This window comes from Aythya ferina, assembly GCF_964211825.1.
Source record: "Aythya ferina genome assembly, chromosome: 33".
NCBI lineage: Eukaryota > Metazoa > Chordata > Aves > Anseriformes > Anatidae > Aythya > Aythya ferina.
Window position 1 is genome coordinate 538,267 of NC_140330.1, and position 18,640 is coordinate 556,906.

General features: G+C 52.7%; 1 protein-coding gene and 2 long non-coding RNA genes across 3 annotated transcripts in view; 2 read left to right on the top strand and 1 right to left on the bottom strand.

Annotated features, from left to right (window-relative positions):
- The window catches only part of LOC311425694, a 112,320-nt gene that overhangs the window by 55,579 nt on the left and 38,101 nt on the right, over positions 1–18,640 (bottom strand). The window lies entirely within an intron of this gene.
- Positions 1–18,640, top strand: part of LOC311425697 — a 124,400-nt gene that overhangs the window by 54,843 nt on the left and 50,917 nt on the right. The gene's annotated exons all lie outside the window — the stretch shown is intronic.
- On the top strand, positions 3,331–4,254 carry LOC311425650 (olfactory receptor 14C36-like; the record flags this gene model as incomplete). The annotated part of the gene is made up of 1 exon (XM_084501594.1): positions 3,331–4,254. The coding sequence occupies one exon, from the start codon at positions 3,331–3,333 to the stop codon at positions 4,252–4,254; it is 924 nt and encodes a 307-aa protein (XP_084357720.1).

Genomic DNA, 18,640 nt, shown 5'->3' on the forward strand with positions numbered 1-18,640 from the left:
CAAAATATCCAGGAGGATTTGGGAGCTTCTTGAAAACATCTTGATGGAATGGGAGACAGGGGAGCCCTGCAGGACCTCATGTTATAAAACAAGATGAGGTGCTCAGGAGTGTAAAAGGCAGGGATGAGAAGACAGAGGTGAGGCTACTGAGAGAGGGGACCAAGGCAAAGCAGAGGCCTTGAGGTGAGCAAACTTGGGCCTGTTGGTGGGCCTGCGTGGAGGAATCCAATGGAATATGGCCTTGCAGAGAGGAGTGGTACAAGGAGCAGCTTAATGCTTGAGGATCTTCTCTTTGAACCCAAGTGCTGTCCACCCAGACACAAATGAAGTCAAGAAAAAGTGGCAGGAGCCTGTCACGGATGAGGAAGGAGCTACTAACCAAAACCAGAGAGAAGAAGGAAGCAGTTAAACCACTGCATCTGGGTGCCTTCCATTATCATTGATGCTGACAGAGGTTCAGTGATTCAGTGTGGGAGATTTCCATTGGAAGTTATCTGCTCAGGGAACGTGAGGGGATCTTGGGCCCTGCTCCTGGCTTTACACAGGGTTCATGACCAGCTGCTGGAAGAATCCACATTGCATGTGTGTCTGTAGAGGTATATATTTCCCCAGAAAATACCCTAGCATACAAAGAGCCCAACACATGTTGCCTCTGGTCCTGGCTTTGCTTGCTTCATAGTGTCATTGGGTGTTTCAGAGATGGTTCTCATGGTAATTGCCTGGGTAGGAAATTCCACTTAAGAAGTACCTCCCTTAGTGCCTCTGGAGTCCTAACACTCCTCACACTGTTATCTTGTGAGAGTCACCACCATCAGGGTGAGCCATCTGCACCTGACCATGAACAGCTGACAAAAGGGAGCTTCAGGGCAGGGGAGCCTTGGGAATCTCCAGCCTTTAGCTGACAGAAACCCCCTGAACATGGCAAGGAGCTGTGGCCAGTGCTGCACGTGGGGCAGAATACCTGCATCCATCAGGGTAGGGTTGGACGTGAGCAGCTGAGGGGGGACCCTGAGGAGAAGTGCCTGGGTGCTACGAGGACACCATAGGAGCCAGTGGGACGTGCTGACAGGGAGGAAGGCCGGCTCCTTACGGGGCTGCACTAGAGGCAGCGGGGGCCACCCAGGCCACTTGGGTTATCATCCTCCTCGACTCAGTGCTGCTGTGGCTACCTCTGGAGCAGTTTGTCCCAGGGTGTGGCTCCAGGTTTTGGAGGAGTGCAGAGGAACTCAAGAGAGTGGAGGGGAGGTCTGCCAGGCTTCAGTGGTCGAAGTTCTCCATCTGTGTGGGGAGGTTGAGAGACCTGGGCTTCTTTGGCCCTGTGGCATGGAGGCAGTAGAGGAGTAGACTGAAACTGGTTTCAGAGCACGTGGAGTTTTTCTTTCTAGTGGGAAAGAGTATAAGAAATATCAAGTGCATCAAGTGCAGCTTGGGGCACTGAGATTGGGTCTGAGGAGAAATCTTTTTTTTTGCACCTGTGGTGCTACAGGTCCCCCAGAAAAATTCTGGATAACCCCTTGGCTTTGTATTTCATGGAATTCCCAGGGCAGATGCAGAGACATCAGTCAAGGCAGGGAGGTGCTCAGGTGAGAGCAAGGTGGGGAAGCAAGGTAGATGTCAGAGGCCAGCAAGGAAGGAAAAAGTTGCACATGCATGGGATACCATAGAAGACCCTGTGGTGGTTATGGTCAGGGATATTTTGCAAGGTTGAAAGCCTTCAACAGAGCTAACAGCTTTGTATGCTGGGCTCTGGCTTTAGTCTCTGTCATGGAGGCCTATGAGGAGACACCTTCTCCTTACAGCATCACAGTTTCATTGCCTCCTCATCCTCCTTGGGGAGCCTAGGAGATGTCCTCCTGTAGCCTTGTGCTTGGCATTGCCCATCCCCATATTGCACTGACCCAGGAAGAGCCCTAAACCCCACTGGAGGGACAGGATCTCCCTTCCCAGGGGCTGGAGTCAGGGTCTGACTGGCTCACATCAAGGTTTCCTCAGCCTCAGGTCCACGTTTCCTTGGCCTTGGTCTCCCTGTAATCACTGCCTGCACTTTTCTGCTCTAACAAGGCCATGGGGAGACTTTGTCAGTAATGTCCCTCAGTGGAATCATTAAGGCTGTGAGAGGCTTTGGAGTTTGCATCAGACTTGGACTACTTGAAAAGCTGCTTCAGCCACTTAGCTCCTCTGCCAGGGGCAGCAGGGCTGGGGGCACTGCCTGCAGCTGGCATGGGGGAAGGAGAGAGAAGTGGGAGAGAGGTTCAGGGCAGCCTGGGGGGGAAGGCAGAGGAGAGCTGGCAGGGAGAGAAATCATCAGAGCCACCTCCCCACGGTAGGTCTCTGGGTACAGGGCAATGCTTCGGCATGCCCTGCCAGGCTCTCCTGGAGCTGGCACAGCCCTCAGCAGATGGGAGCTGTCAGGAGTACAGTCAGTGTTGGAGTTGAAGGGCATGCAGGGCTTGTGTGCTGCAGGGTCAGCGTGCAGGGCCCGAGGGCTCCCTTCTCTTGGGGCTGGCTGCAGGCTGTGCAGCCGGGGATGCAGGCAGGGGTGCCCAGGGCTGTGGTGCAGAGCAGGGTCCCTGCTGTGCCCCAGGGGCTGTGTGCCAGGGCAGGGCCTCTGCTGCCTGCCAGGCTCAGCACTCAGCCTGGCCAGGGAGCTGCCCAGGGGCTGCGGGGAGAAGCTGCGGGTGGAAGGAGCTCCCCCGGCATGGCAGGGCAGGGTCCTGCTGCTGCCCAGAGCCTGCTGCCAGGGACAGGCTGCTCACAGCCCCACACCTCCCCAGGGCACTGCACAGCAGAACTGCAAGGCAAGACCTACCTGAAGGCAGTGCACCTTCTACAATCTCTGCTTCCATTTTCCTACCTGTGTTGTGAGTGAGAGGGATGGTAATGGAGCTGTAGTATCTGTATAAGAAACTAAGGCTCCTGGAGCATTGCTGCTGCTCTGAGGCACCTCACACACCTTAGCCTACAGACAGTACCAACATCAGCTTTGTTGTTTTTTGAGGAATTATTTGACCTTCTCCTCATGACCTGCAAACTGGGAGATGTCCCTGGCCAGCAGACTTCTCAGATCACTCCAGGTTCCCTTCTAAGTGTTGCTGCAGACCAGGGCTGACTGCCGCAGAGCTCACAGCAGAGCACCCTGCTTGTTGTGGCACCCTCAGAGCAACAACCAGACATAAGACAAGGAGCAGCAGAAAGATCCTCCTGAAATGAATGAGGCAGTGTTTTGCTTTGTGGGGTGTTTCTTGAGATATGTAGTGGTCCAAAAGAAGTCCTTAAATTTTGCACTGTCATTTCTTCCTTTTGTCAGGCTCCCTTGCCCAAAGGTAGGAAATGTGTAACAGCAGCTCCATCACTGAGTTCCTCCTGCTGGCATTTGCAGACACACGGGAGCTGCAGCTCTTACAGTTCTGGCTCTTCCTGGGCATCTACCTGGCTGCCCTCCTGGGCAACGGCCTCATCATCACAGCCGTAGCCTGCGACCACCGCCTTCACACCCCCATGTACTTCTTCCTCCTCAACCTCGCCCTCCTCGACCTGGGTGGCATCTCCACCTCTGTTCCCAAAGCCATGGCCAATGCCCTCTGGAACATGAGGACCATTTCCTATGCAGGATGTGTGGCACAGCTCTTTCTGCTACTCTTTTTCCTTCTAGCAGAGTTTTCTCTTCTCGCCATCATGGCCTATGATCGCTACGTTGCCATCTGCCAGCCCCTGCACTACGGGACCCTCCTGGGCAGCAGAGCCTGTGCCACCATGGCAGCAGCTGCCTGGGGCAGTGGCTTTCTCAACGCTGTGCTGCACACTGCCAATACATTTTCAATACCTCTTGACCAAAGCAATGCCCGGGACCTCTTCTGTGAAATCCCCCAGATCCTCAAGCTCTCCTGCTCAGACTCCTACATAAGGGAAGCTGGGATGATTGTGCTTACTGCTTTTCTAATGTTGGGGTGTTTTATTTTCATTGCTCTGTCCTATGTGCAGATCTTCAGAGTTGTGCTGAGGCTCCCCTCACTGCAAGGACGGCACAAAGCCTTTTCCACGTGCCTCCCTCACCTGATCATTGTCTCACTGTTTGTCAGCACAGTCATGTTTGCTCACCTGAAGCCCCCCTCCATCTCTTCTCCTTCCCTGGACCTGGCGCTGGCAGTTCTGTACTCGGTGGTGCCTCCAGCAGTGAACCCCCTCATCTACAGCATGAGGAACCAGGACCTCAAGGATGTAATGTGGAAACTGATGACTGGGTGTATTTCATAAGCCATAAGCTTACTGCATTTTTCTGAAAATTGCTCATAATGTTACTCATGATAGGCCAAGCCTGGTTTCTATTCTTGTCTTGCGGTATTTTTTTCCCAGTTTATTAGAATTGTTGTTTACCATTAAACCTCACTATTCATTGTGCCTGTGTATTTAAACCCATTTCACCCAATTATAATGACTCTCACTCACCAAGGTGATTGGCTCCAGGGCAGACACCTTCTGCATAGGAGCAGGGGAACTGCGGTGTGCAGGGGTTTCCCTTCAGTACTGCCCCCCTCTGTAGTTTGAAGACAGCCCTTCAGGAGCCAATTGGGAGACCCTAGGGAGCATGAGCAACCAGAAATGCTGTGCACAGAGCAGGCAAACAAGACATTAGGTACCAGTCAGGGCATGTTGTGGCAGTCTGTGTGGCAGTTCATGCAGGCAGGGTGCTGCAGTGAGTTCCTGTGACAGACCGCTCAGGGCAAACAGCAGAAGGCCACCTCCACACTTTCCAGAAAGGAGGTGGGGACCCAAACTGAACTTCCAAAAAAGTACACAGCTGTCCAGGTGTCAGGCTGCAGGGAGTGCCAAAGCTTTACACCACCGTTGGACAGCTGCAGAGACAGCAATTGCGTAAGATATGAGCAGGTGGAAGACCTGCTCTGCATGGTAGCTGAGCTATGAAAAGAGGTTATAAAACTTATGAACATCTAGGATTCAGAGAGGGAGATAGACTGTTGATGCCTAACTCTGGCCTCTGTGGAACAAGAACAGGCACCAGGAATTTCCCAACTCAAAGGGAATGAAGTATCCATCCCTCAGCAGACACAAGGCAGAAGGATATGAATGAAAGGAAACAAGTCCAGGCTCGAGGTGGCTGGTAAAATCCTCCTTCACCCATATCACCCTATCAGGTAGACCTGAACAACAGATATAAGGCCCTGGAGGCTAAAAGGCAATCGATGGATGGAGAAGGCTACAATCCCCCTCCACCAGATATATTGCTAGGGTTGGAAAGGCCAACCCCCTCTATAGTGACCACAGACAGGAGGAAGAAAAGGAGAGTTTTAGTTGTGGGTGATTCAACAATCAACGAAACAGAGGGTCCAATATGTAGAAGGTACCCTCCTCTAAGGGAAGTCTGCTGCCTTCCTGGGGCCCGGGTTAAGGACATCACAAGGAGATGACAAGGAGACATCATGAGGAGATGACAACACCAATGAATTATTCTTTGCAGAACTAAGAGATGCCTCGAGATCAACTCCCCTTGTCCTTATGGGGGACTTCAACTTGCGAGATGTCAACTGGGATCACCACACGGCTGACACGAGTAAGTCCAGGAGGTTCATAAAGCACCTAGATGATAACTTCTTGGTTCAGGTGCTAAGGGAACCAACTAGGAAAGGTGCCCTCCTTGATCTGTTGCTGGAAAACAGAGAGGGTCTTGTGGGAGACGTGGCAATTGGCGGCTGTCTCGGTCATAGTGACCATGAAGTAGTTGAGTTTAGAATTTATGGTGAGAGAAGGAAAACTGCCACCAAAACTTCAGCCCTGGATATGGGGAAAGCAGACTTGAGGCTGCTCAGGGAACTACTCAGCAAGGTCCCCTGGGAAGGTGCTTTTGAAGGTATAGGTGTCCATCAGTGCTGGTCAGTCTTTAAGCACTGCCTCCTAAAAGCACAAGATCAGGTGATTCCAAAATATCAGAAGGCAGGTAGGCAGGGCAGAAAGCTGGCCTGGCTGACCAGGGATCTTCTACTGGAGCTTAGACAGAAAAAGAAAGTGTACGGCTGCTGGAAGGAGGGTCAGGTGACGAGGAAGGAATACAGGGACACTGTTCGTGTTTGTAGGGAGAAAATTCATGGGGCCAAAGCCCAACTAGAGTTGACGTTGGCCATGTCTGTGAGAGATAAGGGTTTTTTAGATATTTTAATAGAAAAATGAGAACCAAAGAAAACATAGGTCCGCTGCTTGACGGGGAAGGTCTCCTCACAGACAATGACATAGGCAAAGCAGAGACGTTTAATGCCTTCTTCACCTCTGTCTTCAATGCTGATGATGGGCTTCAGGACCCTGGGTGCCCTGAGCAGGTGGACCAAGACGGTGGGAATGACAAACTCCCAACCAACCCTGAAAGTGTGCAGGATTTGTTGCTCCACCTGGATCCATACAAGTCCATGGGTCCAGATGGGATCCATCTCAGGGTGCTTAAAGAGCTGGCTGATGTCATCACGGGACCTCTCTCAATTATTTTTTAATGATCTTGGGAATCTGGAGAGGTCCCAGTAGACTGGAAGCTGGCAAATGTTGTCCCAATTTTCACGAAGGGTAAGAAAGAAGACCGTAGCAATTACAGGCCTGTCAGTCTCACGTCAGTGCCTGGTAAAATTATGGAGAAGAAGTTACATGGTCTAAACTTTTGGGTAGACTTGTGCAGTGCCAGGAGTTGGACTTGATGATCTTTATGGGTCCCTTCCAACTCGGGATATTCTATGATACTATGATTCTATGAGACTTCCCAGCTTGGTTCAACCCTCAGACTATTACAGATTGCTCGTCCTACATCTGGAAGGAGAAGAAATGGCAATGCATAATCTGCGAGCAATCAAAGGGACTTCAAGGGTTTGGGATCAGGAACTCGGGTGTGCAGGTCATCTTATGCTCAACTGTCCCTGATACTTTCTTGCCCTTTTTGTACCAATTTTCAAAAAGGCCAAAAAAAAAAAGACCCTAGCAACTACAGGCCTGTCATTCTCACGTCAGTGCCTGGTAAACTGGTAAACAGCCCAGAGAAAGCAGTCTAGGAGGTTTCTGGAGGGCATGGAAGATAGCTTCCTGACACAGCTGGTTAGTGAGCCTACCAGGGGTGGCACCCCGCTAGACCTTCTCTTCACAAACAGAGAAGGACTGGTGGAGGATGTGATTGTCGGGAGCGGTCTTGGGCAGAGTGACCACAAAATGGTGGAGTTCTCTATTCTTGGCGAGGCCAGGAAGGGGACCAGTAAAACCGCTGTATTGGACTTCCGGAGGGCTGACTTTGTGCTGCTGAGGACACTGGTTGGTAGAGTCCCTTGGGAGGTGGTTCTGAAGGGCAGAGGAGTCCAGGAAGGCTGGGCGCTCTTCAAGAAGGAAATCTTAATGGCACAGGAATGGTCTGTCCCCACGTGCCCAAAGACGAGCTGGCGGGGAAGAAGACCAGCCTGGCTCAACAGAGAATTGTGGCTTGAGCTTAGGAGAAAAAAGAGGGTTTATAATCTTTGGAAAAGTGGACAGGCCACTAGGGAGGACTATAAGGATATTGAGAGGCTGTGCAGGGACAAAATTAGAAAGGCCAAAGCTCATCTGGAGCTCAATCTGGCTACTGCCGTTAAAGACAACAAAAAATGTTTTTTTAAATACATCAACACAAAAAGGAGGACTAAGGAGAATCTCCATCCTTTCCTGGATGCGAGGGGAAACTTAGTTACAAGAGATGAGGAAAAGGCGGAGGTGCTCAATGCCTTCTTTGCCTCAGTCTTTAGCGGCAATACCGGTTGTTCTCTGGATACTCAGTACCCTGAGCTGGTGGAAGGGGATGGGGAGCAGGATGTGGCCCTCACTATCCACGAAGAACTGGTTAGTGACCTGGTACGGCACTTGGATGTGCACAAGTCGATGTGGCCGGATGGGATCCACCCAAGGGTACTGAGAAAACTGGCAGAGGAGCTGGCCAAGCCACTTACCATTATTTATCAACAGTCCCAGCTATCGGGGGAGGTCCCAGTTGACTGGCAGCTAGCAAATGTGATGCCCATCTACAAGAAGGGCCGGAGGGCAGACCCGGGAAACTACAGGCCTGTCAGTTTGACCTCAGTGCCAGGGAATCTCATGGAGCAGATTCTCTTGAGAGTCATCACGCAGCACTTGCAGGGCAAGCAGGCGATCAGGCCCAGTCAACATGGGTTTATGAAAGGAAAGTCCTGCTTGACAAACCTGATCTCCTTTTATGACAAAGTGACGCGCTGGGTGGATGAGGGAAAGGCTGTGGATGTGGTCTACCTTGACTTCAGCAAGGCTTTTGACACCGTTTCCCACAGCATTCTCCTCAAGAAACTGGCTGCTCTTGGCTTGGAGTGGCGCACGCTTCGTTGGGTTAGAAACTGGCTGGATAGCCGAGTCCAAAGAGTCGTGGTGAATGGAGTCAAGTCCAGCTGGAGGCCGGTCACTAGTGGCGTTCCCCAGGGCTTGGTGCTGGGGCCAGTCCTCTTTAATATCTTCATCGATGATCTGGATGAGGGCATTGAGTGCACCCTCAGTAAATTTGCAGATGACAGCAAGCTAGGTGCGTGTGTCGATCTGCTCGAGGGTAGGAAGGCTCTGCAGGAGGATCTGGATAGGCTGCACCGATGGGCTGAAGTCAACTGTATGAAGTTCAACAAGGCCAAGTGCCGGGTCCATCCGGGAATATGGTTTAGTGGGGACTGTTAGTGTTAGGTCAGAGGTTGGACTCGATGATCTTGAGGTCTCTTCCAACCTAGAAATTCTGTGATTCTGTGAAACTTATGGAGATTATCCTTGATGTTATTGAAGTGCACCTGGAGGGCAATGCTGTCATTGGTCCCAGCCAACATGGGTTCACGAGGGGTAGGTCCTGCTTAACAAATTTGATTTCCTTTTATGATAAGATCACCCATCTAGTCGATCAAGGGAAACCAGCTGATGTGATCTTTTTGGACTTCAGCAAGGCTTTTGACATGGTTTCCCATAGGATCCTACTGGACAAAATGTCCAGCATACAACTGATGGGCAGGGCTCAAAGAGTTGTGATAAATGGCATTAATGGCAGACGGTCACCAGTGGGGTCCCCCAAGGCTCCATTTTAGGGCCAGTCCTCTTCAATGTCTTTATCAATGATTTGGATATAGGACTAGAAGGTGTTTTGAGCAAATTTGCTGACGACACCAAACTTGGAGGAGTTGTGGACTCTGTTGAGGGTGGAAAGGCCTTGCAGAGAGATCTGGACAGATTGGAGAGCTGAGCAATCACCAACCACATGAAGTTTAACAAAGGCAAGTGCCAGGTCCTGCACCTGGGGCAGGACAACCCTGGCTATACGTACAGACTGGGTGACGAGATGCTGGAGAGCAGCCCCACAGAGAGGGATCTGGGGGTTGTGGTTGACAGCAAGTTGAATATGAGCCAGCAGTGTGCCCAGGCAGCCAGGAGGGCCAATTGTACCTGGGATGCATCAAGCATGGCATCGCTACTCAGTCGAGGGAAGTGCTTGCCCCACTCTACCCTGCACTGGTGCGGCCTCACCTTTAGTACTGTGTGCAGTTCTGAGCACCACAGTACAAAAAGGATGTAGAACTGTTGGAGAGTGCCCAGAGGAGGGTGACGAAGATGGTTAGAATTAAATTTGGCAAGAGACATCAAGGACAACAAGAAGGGCTTTTTCAAATACATCAGCAGCAATAGGAAGACAGAAAAATGTGGATGTACTGCTGCTAAATGAGGGAGGTGCCTTGGTGGCGGTGGATACAGAGAAGGCGGAATTACTGAATGCCTTCTTTGCCTCAGTCTTCACTGCTAAGGCTAACCCCCATGCACTACCAAGCCTGGAAACAAGAGAGAAAACCTGGAGGGAGGAAGACTTTCAAAGAGTATTGGGTTAGAGGTTATTTAGGCAAGCTAGACACCTATAAATCTATGGGCCCTGATGGGATGCAACTTAGGGTGCTGAAAGAGTTGGCGGATGTGATTGCTGGGTCACTTTCCATCATCTATCAGTGGTCATGGTCATCCAGAGAGATCCTGGATGACTGAAGACTTGCTATTGTGATGCCCATCTATAAGAAGTGTAAGGAGGAACTGTGGAGTTACAGCCTCGGTGCCATTAAAGGTGATGGAACAGGTCATCTTGAATGCAATCATAGCATATGCAGAACAACATGGGAATCAGGCCCAGTCAGCATGGGTTCATGAAAGTCAAGTCCTGCCTGACCAACCTCATCTCCTTCTATGACTGGGTGATCCTCCTGGTGGATGAGGGGATGGCTATTGACTTAGTCTACCTAGACTTCAGCAAGGCCTTTGACATGGTCTCCCACAGGATTCTCCTGGAGAAGCTGGAGGCCCATGGCTTGGACAGGTACACGCTTTTCTGGGTTAAAACCTGGCTGGATGGCCAGGCCCAGAGAGCAGTGGTGAACAGAGTGAAATCCAGCTGGTGACCAGTCACCAGTGGTGTTCCTCAGAGGTTGGTGTTGGGGAGCATCTTCTTTAATATCTTTATTGATGATTTGGACAAGGGAATTGAGTGCACCCTTGGTAAGTTTGCAGATGACACCAAGCCAGGGGACAATGTTGATCCAACAGAGGAAGGTCCTGCAGAACAACCTGGACAGGTCAGATTGATGGGCAGAGGAACAAGGGGTTGAGGTTCAACATGGCTAAGTGCTGGGTCCTGCAATTCGGCTACAACCCCATGCAGCACTACAGTCTGTGCAGAGGGAAGGGATCTAGGAGTGTTGGTCAACAGTTACCTGAACACGAGCCGGCAGTGTGCCCAGGTGGCCAAGAAGGTCAATGGCATTATGGCTATTTTCAGCAGTAGTGTAACCAGAAGGACCAGGTGAAGGATTGTCCCCCTGTACTCTGCTCTGGTGAGGCCACGCCTCAAGTACTGAGTACCTCTTGCTCTGGCCTGGGCAGAGGGGCTGGCCCAGAGGGGCACAGGCGCCCTGTGCTAGGGCTCTGTTGGACCTGGCAGCAGGGATGCCGGCATCTCACAGACCTCCATTTCCTGGTGCCATGGCTGACCCTAGACCTGGGACTGCTAGGGAGGCTGAGTAGCCTTTGTCCCAGCCTTGCAAGGGGCGGCGTAATGGTGGCCATGCCCTGAGCTCTGCAGCAGCCTGTGGCAAGGCAACCATGAGTGTGGCAGCCACAATCCCTGCCTGTCCGCCTCCTGCCACGCTCCGTCTGTCGGCTGCAGCAGAGGGGACTCCCAGCCAGCCCCTGGCTGGGCTCTACCACCTGCCTCTCCAGTGCCATCCCTGCTGCCTTGGGGTGCTCTGTGATGTGCTGGGTGGCCTCACAAGGCCTGCCGGCCAGTACATCTCCTGCAGGGCAACCAGGCTGCACAGAGGCAGGGACTTCACCACCACCCTTCCAGCCCCCTCCCCTCCCCTCGGCCGCGGCCTTGTCTCTGCTGGCAGGAGCAGCCTGGGGAGGTGCTTCCTGGCCTCCCCTTGCCTCCTGCCAGCTGCTGCTCACTCAGGCTCCTGGCACAAACATGGCCGTGCACCAAAACCACCGCTCGTGCTGTCTTTGCTGCCTTGCTCTGCCCTCTTCCTCAAGTCCTCGTCTCTGCCGGGCCCCATGTTCCACAGCCAAAGGCATCCCTTTGGTGTCACCACCCTGGCCCCTGCCCTGCAGGACAGCAGAGACAGGGCAGGACAGGGTACACAGGGGCCTCAGAGATTCAATGAAGCAAACCCCAGAGCTGCATTCAGCTCTTGCACTTTGAACTAGACAGTGTCTGAAGGTGCCTATTCTGTGCTATTCAGGCAGATGCCCCGTGGCTGTTTCTCTCAGAATGAAGGGACCTCGGGACACTCTTTGCGCCACTGGCTTTCATGGCACCCCTAGGGATAGCTGATGGCCTTTGTGCTCACTCGTGTTCCTGTGCATACCATGTGCCTCCAGGTAGCAGCAGCAGCAAGGGATTTCAGGTCCCGTGTCTCCCCTGTACATGGACAGGCCCTGCTCTTCTCCTAAGCCACCCCATCTCCCAGGGAGCCTCTCCCAGGTGAGCCCGTCTGTGCTGGCCTCGCCGGCCACTGCTGCAGCCCCTGGCCATGCTTCCCACAGCCCCAGCTGGTGGTGCTGCTCTGCAGAGCCAGGGGGCTGTGGTGCCCGGGGCACTTTGCAGGGCCGTGCTGGTCAGGCTGGGTGTCAGAGCCAGCTAGTGGGGGCCCTGCCACTGACCACATCCCCCAACTGTGGCCATGGGGTGCTCAGAGGTGCCCAGCCTGGCAGAGTGAGGAGCCTCTTTGGACTCTACATACAGGCACTGCCCTGCAGACACACAAATGGTCTCATAAAAAGGATGTCAGACAAGCAAGTCTATATAAGGTTCTTTATTTTGTTTATATTCACAAAGATTCCTCCTGCAGTGTAACCTCTGGGCTACTCTAGAAAGGTACGTACTGAAATGGGAGTGGGATGGTAATGACATTTTTTTGGGCAACATTAGCAGCACTGAAAGAACATTTAAATTCAAACAAACACACAAACAATCCTAACCTAAGCAAAATGAAACAGAGGGAATACAACAACAAAAGAACCACAAAAGCAACAGAAGACTGGTAGTCCTGTAATAAACCAGGTTACAAGTCATATGCAGAAGAGGTTGAGCAGATTGTCGTTTTTGAAACACGTCATCATCAATTTCCTGAGAGCCTCTTTAAGCTCCTGGTTCCTCATGCTGTAGATGAGGGGGTTCAATGCTGGAGGCACCACCGCGTATAGAACTGCCACCACCAGGTCCAGGAATGGGGAGGAGATGGAGGGGGGCTTCAGGTGGGCAAACATGATTGTGCAGAGAAACAGGGAGATAACAGTCAAGTGAGGGAGGCACGTGGAAGAGGCTTTGTGCCGTCCCTGCAGCAAGGGGATCTTCAGCACGACCCTGAAGATCTGCACATAGGACAGAGCAATGAAAACAAAACATCCAGAAGATAAACAGCCAGTGAGAACAAGAAGACCTACTTCCCTTAGGTAGGCATATGAGCAGGGGAGCTTGAGGATCTGAGCAAGTTCACAGAAGAACTGGTCCAGGGCATTGCCCTGGCAGAGAGGCAGTGAAAATGTATTGGCAGTGTGCAGTACAGCGTTGAGAAAGCCACTGCCCCAGGCAGCTGCTGCTATGGTGGCACAAGCTCTGCTGCCTAGGAGGGTCCCGTAGCGCAGGGGCTGGCAGATGGCAACATAGCGGTCATAGGACATGACGGTGAAGAGATAAAACTCAGCTCCAATGAAGAAGAAAAAGAGAAAGACCTGAGCAGCACATCCTGCATAGGAAATGGCCCTGGTGTCCCAGAGGAAATTGGCCATAGCTTTGGGGAGGGTAGCGGAGATGTCACCCAGGTCGAGGAGGGCGAGGTTGAGGAGGAAGAAGTACATGGGGGTGTGGAGGCGGTGGTCGCAGGCCACGGCTGTGATGATGAGGCCGTTGCCCAGGAGGGCAGCCAGGTAGATACCCAGGAAGAGTGCAAAGTGCAGGAGCTGCAGCTCCCGTGTGTCTGTGAATGCCAGCAGCAGGAACTCGGTGATGGAGCTGCTGTCATTGGACATTTGGTGCCATTGGGCACAGGGACCTGTTCAAGGACAAAAAGGCAATGAGTACTTCCAATAGATTTCTCTGGGAAAAAAAGAAACCTACTCCATCTTGTATCTAGCCCCCCAAAATCCTTGCCCTCTTTATGGAAGGGTTTTGGCAGATCCCTTTTGTAAGCTTTGGTCAATGCTGGCTGAAGGGGACACTGGGAATATGGGACTGCTGTGGGAATGGAAGGAGTCCGTCCTGCCCTACATCAACAAGCAAATATGAACGTGGGGTGATCCCAGACAAAATCCACTCATGATACCGACAAGCTCTTTAGCATTGTCCATCCCAATTCACCCAATTACAGAGCAGGGCTATAGGAATTTTATATATTTTCTTTCGTGCTCTTTGCCCCACCACAACAGAGGAGTTTTTAAATGGCAGAAATCCTTGGTAGTTCTGCTAAACTCCAAAAGAAAGGTGCTGAGAGGCCAAGGGACTGTCCCTCAGAGCAGAGAGAGGACAGCCACATTGTCCATCACTCCTGGTCGTAGCTGCCCTGTGCTGGCACTACTTTGAGCAGGAGGACGATTGCTCTCAGGTGTTCCCCTGAGGTGAACCTGCACTGCTGAGAGCAGAGGAATCCAGTTTCAAAATGCAGATCGACAAACTCCTCACCCTGTCTCGTTTGACCTGAGGACAAACTCAGCTCTGCTTTCCTAGGCAAGGACACAGAGGGCTCACAGAAAATGCCCACATAGAGCCATATACATCTTTAGCACCAAGGTGTCTTCTCCACGGAACTTTAGATGGCATAGAGATACTATGGGAGAGCTCTGTCCTCCTGGAGGGAAGGCTGCAAACCAGCAGGAACCCCAGGAAGCAGCTCAAATGCCCTAGACAATGGGTACTGTGAGGGAAGGGTCATCTCCCTGTCAGCCCCACACACTGCAGTGCCCAGAGCCCCAGAGTTTAGGAGGGGACATGGATGTTGTTCCTCCAGGGCATATCTGCATGACAGGACCTGGAGCACTGGCTGTTGAGCCGCAGGTGAATCCTCACCCGACCCCTCCACAGGGAGACCAGTGGCAAGGACAGGAAAAACAAGAACCAGAGGGGACATTGGCCAGGTAACGGGCAGGACAGGCAGACACAGCTGGGCACTCAAAGGTTTCTCCTGCTGGAGGGGATTTGGGGTGGAGGGCTCTGCTGTGAGGGAGGGGAGACTGAGGGATGTTCCAGGGAAGGCGCCCGCACTGCAGGGGCTGGCAGGGAGGTGCCAATTTCCCCCTCCCAGCCTTCGCTCTCAGCACTTTCCTCTCATCCCCTTCTCCTGTCTCTGCTGCCTGCAGCTGCCCCTTCTGGGAGCTGTTTCTCTGCCCCGACCTCTTCTCCCTGTCCATGCTCACACAGCCCATCCCACACGCCGTGTGCTCAGCTGTGCCCTGAAGACACCTCCTAGGATAGGGAAAGGTCTGGGGACATTGTTCTGTTTGTAGGTCCTAATGAGCAGCTTTGAAATGCCCTGAGGACAGCACAAAGCTGATGTTGGTGCCATTCTTAAGCAGAGATGAGTGAAGGGATTTTCAGAGGCTCCTCAACAACCTCTGTGTCAGTTTAATGCTCTATGAGCCTCAGTCTCCTAGACATGTCTCCCCACGCCATTACCACACAAAACTCTTCATCGCAGCTGGAAAATGAAGGCAGAGACTCCTCAAGGGCCTTCCCTTCAAGGCAGCCTGTGCCTTGACCTTCCTATAGAAAAGTCCCCTGTGCAGTGCCCTGGGAGGTGTGGGGCTGTGAGCAGCCTTCCCCAGGCGGCAGACTCTAGGCAGCAGCAGGACCCTGCCCTGCCATGCCGGGGGAGCTCCTTCCACCCGCAGCTTCTCCCTGCAGCCCCTGGGCAGCTCCCTGGCCAGGCTGAGTGCTGAGCCTGGCAGGCAGCAGAGGCCCTGCCCTGGCACACAGCCCCTGGGGCACAGCAGGGACCCTGCTCTGCACCACAGCCCTGGGCACCCCTGCCCGCACCCCTGGCTGCACAGCCTGCAGCCAGCCTCAAGAGAAGGGAGCCCTCGGGCCCTGCACGCTGACCCTGTGTAGTGGGCTTACGTGGCAAGGTTTTGGTAGCAGGGGGCCATAGGGGTGGTTTCTGTGAGAAAGATCTAGAAGCTGCCCCATGTTTGGGAACGGCCCCATTGTTTTCCAGAGCTGAGCCAATAAGCGATGTTGTTTTGCACCCCTGTTGAGAGCATATTTAAGACAGGGAAAAAACACTGCGCCACACAGCAGCTGGGAGAGTGACGGGAGTGAGGAATGGCACCAAGGTCAGTGTAGAAGGAGGGGGAGAGGTGCTCCAGGCACCGGAGCAGAAGTCCCCTGCAGCCTGTGGTGAGGACCATGGTGAAGCAGGATGTCCCCCTGCAGCCCATGGAGTACCACGGTGGAGCAGGGTTCCTCGCTGCAGCCCGTGGAGGAGACCACGGTGGAGCAGGTGGACCTGCACTGACAGAGGCTGCCGCCTGTGGAAGACCCCTGCCGGAGCAGATTCCAGGCCGGACCTGTAGCTCGTGGAGAGGAGACCACGCAGGAGCTGCTGCCCATACGGGAGCCAGGTTGGAGCAATTTTCTCCTGAGGGATGGACCCCGTGGTACGGACCCATATCTGGAGCAGTTCTGGAAGAGCTGCTGCCTGTGGGAAGCCCATGCCGGATCAGTTCATCAAGGACTGTATCCCGTGGGTGGGACCCCACAGCACAGGGGACGAGAGTGACCGAGAAGGAGCGGTAGAGAAGAAGTGCTGTAGACTGACCATAACCCCCATTCCCCCGTTCCCCTGCGCCGCTCGGGGGGAGGAGGTGGACGGGGGGGGAAAGTGCTTTTGGTTTCTTTCCTTTGTTTCTCACTTCTCTAGCTTGTTAGTAATGAGCAATAAATCTTATTATCTTCTTATGCTGAGTCTGTTTTGCCCGTTACAATAATTATTGCGTGATTTTCTTGTCCTTATCTCAATCCTTGAGCCCTTTTCACATATTTTCTCCCCCTTCCTCTTTGAGGAGGGGGAGTGAGAGAGCGGCTGTGGTGGAGCTCGGCTGCCCACTCGAGCAGAACCACGACACCCTGAAGCACACAAGCCCTGTCCTGGAGCACATCCTCCTCCTCTGCACCAACGAAGCTGTGACAGTCCTTCCTGCAGGTTCCACACACTGTGGCATGTGCTCCATTGAGGAGATCCCTCCAGGAAACACAGCTCTATTGCCCTACACACAGAGACTTACTTTGTCATGGTCTCTGAAGGTTTCTGCCTCTCTCTGATCTCCTTTGTGCACCTACTCCAGGCTGCCTTCTACTTCCCTCTGTTTCTCTCCCTCTGCAGTGCTGCCGGCTTGCTCCCTCCCTCCCAGGAGCCTGGCCCCACTCAGCACAATCCCAGCGCAAGGCATCACTTTCACCACCCTCCCCTCTCTACCCTGAATTCCCTTCAGACATTCCTGCAGCTTCCCAGAAACCGCCTGGGAAAGAGACAGAAGTCATCACTGACATTGTCTCTGCCCATTCAGCAGGGACATTTCTGTCCAGCACTGACATTTCTTCTCTCAGAAGCTGACCTAGGCATGGGAACCACCATTGTTTGTCCCATCATTAGGCAGGAGACCCAGACAGGGCCTAGGAGGGATCTCCTTTACCACTACGTAGGGAAAGGGTAAATCTGAGTCAATTGAGGCAATTCACCATCAAGGGTAGATTAACATACATCATCTATCTGGACTTCCGTAAGGTCTTTGACGTGGTTCCACATAACATCCTGATCTGTAAAGTAGCTGCATGGCCTCAGCCTGAGAGTTGCTGTCACTGGCTGTATGACCAGGGTGGAGGCCTAGTGGCATCCCTCAGGAGTCCATTTTGGACCAAACCTTTGGACCAACCCTTAATATCCTTATAAATGAAAGACTCCGGGATCAAGTGCACCCTCAGCAGGTCTGCAGGTGACACTAAGCTGAGCGGTGCAGTTGATATGACAGAAGAAAGGGACCTGAACAAGCTTGTAAAGTGTCCCCGCAAGAACCTAATGATTTTTCAAGAAGTCCAAGTGCAAGTTGCTGCACCTAGGTCACGGCAACCACTCTTGAGGACAGACTGAGTGAAGAACTCACTGAGAGCAGCCGTTTGGAGAAGAACCTGGAGGTTCTGGTGGACGTAACGCTCAATACGAGCCAGCAGTGTGCACCTGCAGCCCGGAAGGCCAAGTATGTCCTACAATGCATCAGCAGAGGAATGGCCTCTGGGTCGAGGGAGGTGATTAGGCATTGGGTTGTTAGGCATTGGAATGGACTGCCCAGGGAAGTGGTGGAGTCACCATCCCTGGAGGTCTTTAAAAGACGTTTAGATGTAGAGCTTAGTGATATGGTTTAGTGGAGGACTAGTTAGTGTTAGGTCAGAGGTTAGACTCAATGATCTAGAAGTCTCTTCCAACCTAGAAATTCTGTGATTCTGTGATTCTGTGATTGTCCCCTATATGCTGCCCTTATGAGGCCCCACATGGAGTGCTGCATCCGGGTGTGGGGCCCCTATCACAAGAAGGATGTGGACCTGTTAGAGAGGGTCCAGGGGTGTGCCACGAGGATGTTGAGAGGGCTGGAGCACCTCTCTTACGAAGAAAGGATGAGAGAGCTGGGGATGTTCAGCCAGATGAGGAGAAGGCTTGGGGAAGACCTAATTACAGCTTTTCAGTACGTATAAAGAGTTCATATGAAAGATGGCAAGAGACTAATAGCATGGACAGATAGTGATAGGATAAGGGGGAATGACCTTAAGCTAGTGGAATGGAGATTTAGGTTAGATGTTCGGAGGAGATTCTTCATTCAGAGGGTGGTGAGGCTCTGGAACAGGTTGCCCAGAGAGGCTGTGGATGCCCCATCCCTGGAGGTGTTCAACACCAGGCTAGATGAGGCCCTGAGCAACCTGTTACAGTGGGTGGCATCCCTGCCTGTGGCGACTAAATGCATGGACTCTTGTTGGGATCAAGTAAGAGTCGTCATTGCAGTTTGGCTATGCTCCTTTTATACACTTTCCTTCCAGAGGTTTTCCTTCCAA